The sequence below is a fragment of the Asparagus officinalis genome, chromosome 2 (assembly GCF_001876935.1).
Source record: "Asparagus officinalis chromosome 2, Aspof.V1, whole genome shotgun sequence".
In the NCBI taxonomy this organism is placed as follows: Eukaryota; Viridiplantae; Streptophyta; class Magnoliopsida; order Asparagales; family Asparagaceae; genus Asparagus; species Asparagus officinalis.
In genome coordinates, this window is record NC_033795.1 from 12,833,438 (window position 1) to 12,843,952 (window position 10,515).

Genomic DNA, 10,515 nt, shown 5'->3' on the forward strand with positions numbered 1-10,515 from the left:
CATCCATAAATTGTTAATACTAGGAAATGAAGAAACTGTGGTAAGTTACAAATCAAAGTATTAAAGCCTAGAGGAAATGAAGAAACTGTGGTACAAATCAAAGCATTAAAGCCTAAAATACCTGTTAAACCGAACGTTCTAAGATCCCACAGTATCAAATGGTTATCTGTCCCTCCAGTTACTAATCTGCATTTTCTTCTCAGCAAGGCTGATGCTAATGCTTGAGCATTTTTCTTCACCTGCTGGATATAAGTTCTGTATTCAGGAGTAGCCACTTGTTTAAAGGTTATAGCCAGAGCCGCAATATGGTTATTGTGAGGGCCCCCTTGCAATGCAGGGAAAACAGCAAAATTTATCCGATCTTCAAAATCATATTGATCGCTTTCTTCTGGTTGACATAGAGAAAACCCCCGCTTCTTCGCTCTTTTCCCTTTCCTGAAAAATATTATACCACCCCTTGGTCCCCGAAGGCTTTTGTGTGTAGTTGAAGTAACAATATCACAATAATCAAATGGGCTCTGGCACTCCTGTAAATGAAAGCATTGGGGGAAGAAAAGAAATCAGTCGCACTTCTGATTAAAAAGACAACCAATTGGCGGCTCAGTTACTTTTACAGCATGCAAGCAAAAATGAATTACATTCAAAAAGAGGCGTCAATTTTGTTGATCTGCAATCATGTTCCTTGTGTACACTTCACATGTCATCAAAATAAATTAACAGAAAAGTAACACTGCAAGTGTAAGAATCAATTAACATCATGCAATTTACCCTTTTCTCTATTACAGTATTACTTGTGCTTTGTTACATTAACATTGAAAAGCTCCACCTACCTTCTACTCCAAAAAATCATACATTAATTGTTTCACGTTTGATTGTTATGAATAGTCAACTAGCAAACAGGTTTTACATCATCAAATGTTTACCTACCCTATTACCTAGAATAGGCAACTTCTAACCTTGCTCCTTAACGGCATGAAAATGCGTGCAAGGTAGGTTTACACATCTGATTACTTGTTTCCAAGTTACATGACAAGGTCCTATCTCGCTCTAGAAAGCATGACTTGAGAGCTTCATCTACCTACCTAAAAAAAGCCCCTCAAGCTTTATGCCAAGGTCTGCTCTAGCTAATTGCTAAGTATGCTGGAAATTTAGCACCCACTTGTACAGGTAATCATGGACTCATATATCATGTCGCGTACACGTGAATATCGGACAAGACACCATAGCTATGAAGACCCAAAATTTAAGAAGCCTAGGATTAAGATATGGCATGCCGCAAACTAGAAATCACAATGAAATATATCATCAGGCTCTTTAAAAAAATTAAAATAAACACAAAAAACACTTATCAGGTTTTATATCAGGCAATGTTTTGCTGAATATGTTCATAACTTAACATATTAACAAATTAGGAGATCAACATACAAATTTTGATCGAACATTAGCGCTTTTGCTCCTTTTCTGGAACTAAGTCATTTTAAACGTGATCGACTAGCTAGCAACATTCGAAGTTCTTAGATTTTGTCCTTTTTAAATGTCTAACCAGGATTGTGCCAAACACAAATACCTTCATTACATTTTTTTTTACTATAGCCCATCTTTGCTATTATGCATCATGCTTACCCATTATGTTTGTATGATTTACCACACATGCAGTAGTTGCACAAGGCTTTCTTATTTACAAGGGAGCAGTATTTTCATTTTATTTTTTTGGATGAAAAGGGAGCACTAGGTTTTGAAAAGGGAGCTCTCCTAAATTGTTTTAAACGTGATTAACTAGCTAGCAATTTTTAAAGTTCTCAGATTTTGGTCCATTATTATGATTATTATTTTATACTATATCCCATCTTTGCAATTATGCATCATAAGACACCAATTATTTTTCTACGCTTTATCACACACGCATTAGTTGCAAATGACTTTCATGTTTACAAGGAAGCAGTAGGTTTTAAAAGAAAGCTCTCCTAAAGCAGCCCTTCAAATTTTTTTCCCACATCTGATCCAAATTAGACAAAGGGCATGAACAATTCTAATTCGTGTGTCAGATACCATTAGCTTTTAATGCCATGAGAATTTGGCAATGGTTTGGGCAAATCTAATAATATCATCTGCGGCCAATGAAATAGGATATCGTTTACGTCTTCACCTCATGAATGTGATACAAGTCTATTTACAAATATTTTTTACACAATAGCCTAACAAATATTATTTATACAATAGCCTTTCATTGATACTTCAGCCTTAACCCTTCAATCTTGTTATATCCCAAAAATCACCAAGTTTAATAAGCACTTAAGAACTGGCCACGTGTCATACTAACGGGCAGAGTCATTTAATGAGAAAGTCCGACCCATATTTAAACACCGTTGATCGCTCTAACGGTCCAAAGCCTGAGGCGAAAGGCGTCTTCAAGTCAAATTCCGCTAAGGGAGTCCAAGTTCAAGATGAAAGATATCTCTTGGTCAGATTCCCCTTGGGAACACCCCAGATGAAACAATTGCCTATCAGTCTCATCAACGTTGTTCCATTTAATGTGTGGCCAATCGGCGCCCATACTTTGCCGCCCAGTTACCATCGCATTAAATGCATGGACAAAGTCTTGATGACTCATTGGACGTTGCCTGCACTTTCGCCATTTTGTCGTTATCACATTAAATGTGAGGTAGGAGTACCTTTACATTCACCCAACTGGCCGTCGACGCGTGTAAAGTGGAGTTAGCGCCGACTCCACCGGTCAGGTCGAATTACCAATGTGCCCCCACAAATTCTCTATAAATAGTGCTTAACCCACTACACTAAGGAACGCTTGATGAAACCCAAAATTAGATTCTGCATTCTAACAGTTTGCTTTATCTATCACTACTTGAATGTCGGAAGGCATGCTGGGGGAAATCTCTTCCGGCCCTGTAACGTGTGTTACATGTGCAGGGATCTGCTTCCCTCAGATTAATCAGTCATTTGAGAAGATTAAGGGACGCTAAACTCCTCCAAATCTTCTCCCACTCATACAATTAACTTTCTAAAATAAACAAACATCATTACTCATGTATTGTCATCGACATAAGGGAAACAAATTTAGCTAGACAAGTATCAACTGACAACCTATATTTGAAATAGCCTTAGTTTTTATAATCAACCACGCTCAAGATAAAAGCACATACCTTGGCAGCCACAAGCCCACTAATGTGTGCCATATCACACATCAATATAGCCCCACACTTATTTGCAATCTGCCGAAACCTTGCATAATCCCACTCTCTCGGGTACGAGCTCCCCCCGCAAATCAATATCTTCGGATGAAAATCCATGGCTCTCTCCTCCAACTTATCGTAATCAATGTACCCAGTATGCGGATTAACTTTATATGGCAAACTCTCGAAGAATATTGAAGCCCCCGATATCTTCTTCCCACTAGGAGTATAATACCCATGGCTTACATGCCCGCCCGAGGGTGAATCCAATCCCATTATCCGATCTTTCGGCAACAATAGTCCTGTGTAGACTGCAAAGTTAGCAGAAGTACACGAATAAGGCTGAACATTTACACCCCAGCACTCAGGATCGAGATTAAATGCAGCGAGAGCTCGATCCCAACACAATCGTTCAATCTGATCGATGTATTGATTGCCCCCATAGTATCGAGCACCGGGCATGCCCTCAGAGTACTTGTTGGTCAAGTGACTCCCCAGGGCATCAAGCACAGCTCTACAAACATAGTTTTCAGAAGCAACCAATTCAATCCCTGTCACCTGACGACACTTCTCCTTCTCCATGACCTCGAACAGATCGGGATCCGCCGCCGATAGCGGCTGATTCCCCCAAGATTTGACCTTTGATCTCCTCGTCTCCATGTCAGGATCGATGGCTTGCTTCTTCGAAGGATGGAGAGATGTCGACGAGGAACAAGATGAAGATTCCCTCTTCTGCCTCTTTATACACATCGGATACCCTAATATGCGGAACTCCTCCTCCTTCACCCCCTCAGATTCTTCATCATCAATCGCATCGACCGATTCCTCTCTGCGATTCTCCGACTGCTGATCGAGCAATTGCAAGGGGAACGGTCGGGATTGGGCGAGGGAATCGTCGGCGTGGGAGTGAAAACCTAGAGAGAGGCTCGATTGAGGATAATGAGTGAGATCCATTAAAGAGAATCGAGAAACCCTAACCTTAAGAGCAACAGCAACAGAAGCAACGGCAACAGAAGCAGGAGCAGCGCAACGGAGCGTCGATGAACGGGGCGACGAGTGGCAGGAAACTTCCATTAACGGGGAATCGAAAGCTCTTGAGACTTTTAGAGAGAGAAATCATAACCCTATAAAGAGAGAGACGAAAACGAAGACAAGGGTAGCATCTAATGTCAGTGGATGGGGAAGGGAAATGAGGACTAGAAGAGGAGGAGTGTATCGGGACGAGAAATCGGACAGGTTCGTGGACGGTGACACGTTGGTACCGGCAGTAGCAGGTTTTGTCGGTAAGGGTTGATCGGATGTAGGGGCTAGCGTACGATAGATCGCTTGCAACGAAAGGTTGTGTGACACATGGATCAAGGGTGGGTGTTCTCTACCCCGGCTGGGTTCTTTGTGCCAAACCGGGGGCGGAGGAAACAACCAAACTGCCCCCCGCATCAACCCAAATACTTGGTTCAGGACTTCCCACACGGTGCCGGCGTGTGAACGGGACGTGGTGGGGCCAAACACGTGCGTGAAAACCGCGTGAAAAGAAGGAAACCTCGTTAAGACATAGCAGCTATCTCTTCACGAGCCCACGAAAGATCGGAACATGATGGGGGGCACACCTCCAACCACGACATTAACCGTACTCTCTCTCATTTGTTACAGTATACCGGGCCCCACATGGGATTTTAAAATCTTATGTGGGGCCCGGTGTACTGTAGCAAATGAGAGAGGGAAATCCCATGTGGGGCCTGGTGTACTGTAGCAAATGAGAGAGGGAGTGTGGTTGAGGTTGTGGTTGTGGTGTGCCCCTAGTGTCACCTCGAAAGATTTGAGCGCTCATGCTATATATATAGCTTGTTATCAAACCTAGATTTGAGTGCAAGGAGCGGCAGCGTGATTTGTAATAGAGAGTTTAGGTTCACTCGACAAGTCAGTCGTAGAACTGATGAAAGGAGGAGTTGATATCCCACTTTGTTAAGATATTTTATTTTCGGTTCTTATTTCCTTTGTGAAACAAGGATTTAGTTGAGATCTACTCTATTGTCAAGCACCAGAGGTGCTGTCGAAATTTTCGCTGCGCACAACAAGTGGTATCAGAGCTCGGGTTAGGCTTGGGCAATTTGGAGGAGCAGATCGCTTTGGAAGCTCGTCTAGGGTTTCAATTGGAGTTAAAGGTGAGATCTTTTTTGGTAAAGGCTCTATCGTTCTCAAGTTTTGATCTATTGTTCAGTTTGTTCCGCATTGGTTATTGGTGTGTTGAGGAATATGGTCGGGAAAGAAGGTGTTGATGGTGGTACTTCTGGTGTGAAGACCATTCAAAGTTTGAATATCCACCCTACGAAGATAGATGTGGAGAAGTTTAATGGCACGAACAACTTTGGACTTTGGCGATGCGAAGTTTTGGATGCGCTGAACGCGTAAAATTTAGAAGACACTTTGGAGTTGGATGACAAGCCAGATGATATTGAAGAGAAGATTTAGAAAAATATGAATCGGACGGCGTGTGGTATTATTAGGTCTTGTTTAACATAAGATTTGAAGTATGATATGATGAATGAGACTTCTGTAAAGAATATTTGGGAGACACTTGAGAGCAAGTATTTTGACCAAGAGTGTGAAAAATCGATTGCATTTGAAGAGGAGGCTTTATCGCTTCCAATTGAAGAAGGGAAACTCATTAGTGATTACATGAATCACTACACGAAGCTTCTTATGGATTTGACGAATGTGGATGTTATGATTAAAGATGAGGACAAGGCGTTGCTGTTGTTGAGTTCCTTGCCTGATGAGGAATACAAGACCTTTATTCTTACCCTAATTAATGGGAAGGCGTCCCTTTCGTATAGTGAGGTCACCGATGTACTTGTGAACTATCAGCTTCGAAAGAAGGATAAGGAGGCTTCAATTGAGCCGGTAGCGGAGGCATTGGTCGCAAGAGGGAAGAATCCAAACCGAAAGAATTGAAAGTCATAGTCTAGAGTAGGGTATCCTACATTTAGAAAAGATCGGTGTGCTTGGTGCAAGGAGACTGATTATTAGAAGAAAGATTGTCCAAAGTTTGACGAATGGATGAAGAATAAGCAGAAGGGAAAATGGAAGCAACCATCATCAGAAGCAAATATCGTTATATCGGATGTTAAGATTTTTAATACTTCTATTTATTCGCTTTCTATCAGTCCTACAGGTAGCTATTCGGAGAAATCAGAGTGGATGTTGGATAGTGGTGCGGCCTAACATGTGTGCCCTAGAAGAGAATGGTTCTTTAGTTTTGAGAAGCTGGATAGTGGTGTGGTATACATGGGAGACAACCGTGCATGCCAGATCCTTAGGATAGAAAGTATTCGCATCAAGATGTTTGACGAGATTGTTAGGGAGTTATATGATGTGAGATGTGTTCCTTCCTTGAGGAAGAACTTGATCTCAATTGGAGCTTTGGTTGGAGAAGGTCTGAAGGTTCGTGTTGAGGACATGGTTCTCGAGATCATGGAAGACTCTTTGATTGCGATGAAGGGCGCCAGGAGGAATAACATGTACTATTTGATTGGAGATACAATGACAGGTGAAGAGCTGATGACTTCTCTTAATTCGACTAGACTGCGGTATTTGAAACTTTGTCATTCCTGTACTGATTTGGAGATGGGTGTAACGACCTACAATTTAAAATCCAGTGAACACTTTGGTGTGAGCAAGAAGACCGGGGTGAAGTTTGGCACCTCTATTCGTCGCACGGAGGGTCTTTCAGATGGGGTTCACGTGGATGTTTGGGGGCCATCCAAAGAGGCATCATTGGGAGGAAATAGATGTTTGGTTTCCTTTATTGGTGGCTGTTCTAGGTGTGTTTGGGTTGCAACCAAATCCTCTTTGGAGAAAGTCCTAGTAGTATCTAACAGATTAAAAAAGTGTATGATTGGCAGAAAGGTGAATGTACTTCATTCTGGTTTTGGTGGGAGGTACAAGAGGGACTTGTTTCTGCATTGGAACCGAGCTCACGACATTTCGAGACATTTCGTTGAAAATGAAATCTTGGGGCAACTAGATAGAGTGGTAAATTTTGAGAACCGTGCATTGCTGAAGGAAGATCGGTGTTTGTTGTCAAGCAATGGTCCGCAGAAGAGTTTCTGGACTGAGGCTTCGACATATTTGGATCATCCTATTAAAGAGTTATCAACTGTTGTGATTGGAGGTAAAACTCAATTGGATAATTGGTCTAGTAATGTCACATTGGATGAGACTTCGATGAGGGAGCCTATTGACTCTCAGTAGGTGAAGAGTTTTGGACAGATCATAGAGGTATCACAGCAGATGGAGAGTGATGCTACTTCATGTTGGGTGGAGATTACTCCACATTCTCCAAATCATTCTGTATTGTTTGGGATTTCAGCTGAGGTGACACAGTTTGAGGATCAATTGGTTTTGGATACAGATAATAAGTTGGATTTTTGATTCGAGTGCAACTGATAGATGTAGTTTGGATAAGGCCATTGGTTCACCTCAGGTGGAGGTGTTTGATTCGTTATACCTTGAGGCCATTGAAGGTGCTATCAGCCGCAGAGTTGATGATATTAGAGGAGGGTTGCGAACTCTTCTATTGGATTGAGGGCCTTTGGAGGCCATTTGGGTGAACTACGTGAATGCTTGATTCATTGGGCAAGAGGATACATAGGCAGTCTTTATGATGCAGCCGATTTGGTAAGTTGATACCGATATTTGGAGAGTGTTCGCATTCTCATTTGGCTCCTTGACTTGTTGTGGATTGATTATATTGTCGTGAATCGTTTCACTTCGTACCGGACGCAACAAGTGAGACATTTGTTTTGGTTGGTGTCGGCTCAGTTTTGAGAAAACTTCGCCGAGGTGGGGAATTGTGAATGGGACGTGGTGGGGCTAACCACGTTCGTAAAAACCACGTGAAAAGAAGGAAGCATCGTGAAGAGATAGCGGATATCTCTTCACGAGCCCACAAAAGATTTGAGCGCCGAAGCTATATATATAGTGTGTTATCAAACCTAGATTTGGGTGCAAGGAGCTGCGGCGTACAGACGGAAGAAAAGATTCGTGTAGTTTTTTTCCGTGCTGATTTTGAGAGGGTTTGAGCATCCTTTTTGAGGGAGATATTTGTGTGAGATTTGAGATATTGTTTGAGGGTTTAATTTGTATGATTGTAAATCCATTTGTATTTTCTTTCTCTCTAATAGTAGATCTCCCCCCTCATTGCCCCGTGGACGTAGGTAATTTACCGAACCACGTTTAAATTGATTGTTCGTGCTGTGATTTGTAATAGAGAGTTTAGGTTCCCACTACAAGTCAGTCCTAGAACTGATGAGAGGAAGATCTGATATCCCACTTTGTTGAGATATTTTGCTTTTGGTTCTTGTTTCCTTTGTAAAACATGAATTTAGTTGAGATCTACTCTCTTGTCGAGCACCAAAGGTGCTACCGAAATTTCCGATGCGCACAACATTCGATACAATTTGTTTTTACTTTGATATCCCTAAAGCTTGGTTAAATAACACTTACATATCCTGCTGTTTCACCACATTTACCCTTTGTTATAATATGGAAATAACTAAGTGTTAACCCTCCCCTATAAGTCGGCACGTGTCCGGAATTAACTATGCATCATATCGATTCGACTCTATGTAGGACGAGTCCAGTAACGTTATCACTCGACCATCACCAAGAAGGGCTGAATAGAAATGCATCCTCACTCGAGCCCCGTGGTTAAGGACGGCTTTCATGCCTCTGCATTTTCTAAAACCCGATCGAGAAGTTCTCAATCCAAGATGGCCAAATCAAAATGCGTCTTTTTTATCGACCCACTCGAAAAACCGAGCCGAAGGGCGGTCACTCTCAAACCACACGCTAATAGCCGGTCACCAGCACATTAAATCCATGGTCGGAGTCATCATTACTTCAACCTCGAAAGTCTTAATGACTCATCGGACCTCATCAACACCTAATTTCCCCTGTCACTCTAACATTAGTCACAAAGATGACTCATACCATTCGCGGCCGACACCTGTAAAGTATCAGCTGAATAAGTTGACCACTTGGACTCGACCGATGTTACAAAATTGCCCTCTCAAATCTGCTATAAATAGGTGTCTCGCCTAAAACATGAAAGTATGTGATTTCGGACCATAGAACACACTACAATTAATTTTTTTTCTCGTTTACTTGAGATTAATACTGACTTGACCATCGGAGGAACCCAGGAGAACTCAACTCCGACCCTCTTATGTATTGTTTGTGTGCAGGACAAAATCCTTAGCTTGATAATCAACTATCAAAAGAAGATCGAGGAACCTTAAAACCCAACTTAACTCACACTAAACCCCCTGCTTGATATCTTACATCAACACACTTAGGTATCCTAAAATGTAAAATGTAGCACATTGATACTTAAGTTGTGAAAAATTAGCACTTTAACTTCCTAATTTATAAAAAAAACTAGTACTAAAACAACTTGTTGTTTCACCACCTTGACGCTTAAATATTTAAAGTTGCAAAAAGTAGTACTTTAATACCCTAAGTTGTAAGATAGTTGTATTTTAATACCCTAAGTTGTAAGAAAGTAACACTTTAATGTCTTACGTTAGTTGTCTGGACATATTCCTAGGAATAGACAACTAACGAAAGATACTAATGTGCTTTGTTTTAACAAATTAATGAATTAAAGTACTAGTTTTTATAACTTAGAGTATTTAAATATAAAGGTTGTGAAACAATAGGGTATTTAAGTGCTATTTACCACTAAGATTTTTATTTGACACTTTTTTTAATGAAGCCACTAGAAATCGAATCCAAGATCGTTGGAGACATATTGGAACCTCCCGGCCATCTAGGAAGCCGCGATGCTCATTATTTAGAACTTTTGATATCTCAGAATTTGCACTTTTCCAGAATTTGATACCCAATTATTTTCCCCAACACTTTGATTCTTCCAGTTTACACATTGACATTTTTATTTAAGTTTGTCATTCTTCAATTAAGTTTAAAGAGAGCTGCACTAAGAAGACGAGCAAAGGAATTTTTGCCAATTGGAATAAGGCTCGTTGGCTTGAAAGAGTGGATTGGCTTTTAGAGTTTTCTAAAAGGCATCTTGCTGCAGAATGAGTAAAATTTTCATATATCTTGTTATCTTGATTTGAACAACATTGAGATGCATATTGGGGACCTAGCAAATTAGTTTCACTAGCATTAAAGTCACAAACTTTCCTTATTAATTTAGTGTTTGGAGTTGTCAAATATGACGCGAATGGCAATCTTCCTTATGGCCTTGTTTATGGAGGTTCAGGGGCTGGCTGTTTCCACAAATTGAGTTATTTAGACAAAT

The 10,515-nt window shown here is 41.0% G+C and overlaps 1 protein-coding gene across 2 annotated transcripts in view; it reads right to left on the bottom strand.

The window, feature by feature from the left end:
• Positions 1-4,364, bottom strand: part of LOC109830315 (serine hydroxymethyltransferase 7) — a 7,742-nt gene extending 3,378 nt beyond the window's left edge. The window contains exons 1-3 of one of the 2 annotated variants that reach the window (XM_020397552.1): positions 4,170-4,219; positions 3,162-4,105; positions 122-527 (exon numbers count right to left, since the gene is read on the bottom strand). In XM_020397552.1, the coding sequence (XP_020253141.1) occupies positions 122-527; positions 3,162-3,941 (1,186 nt within the window). In that variant the 5' untranslated portion in view covers positions 3,942-4,105; positions 4,170-4,219. Of the gene's footprint in view, positions 1-121; positions 528-3,161 lie in introns of both variants that reach the window. The other variant, XM_020397551.1, reaches the window with a different exon arrangement.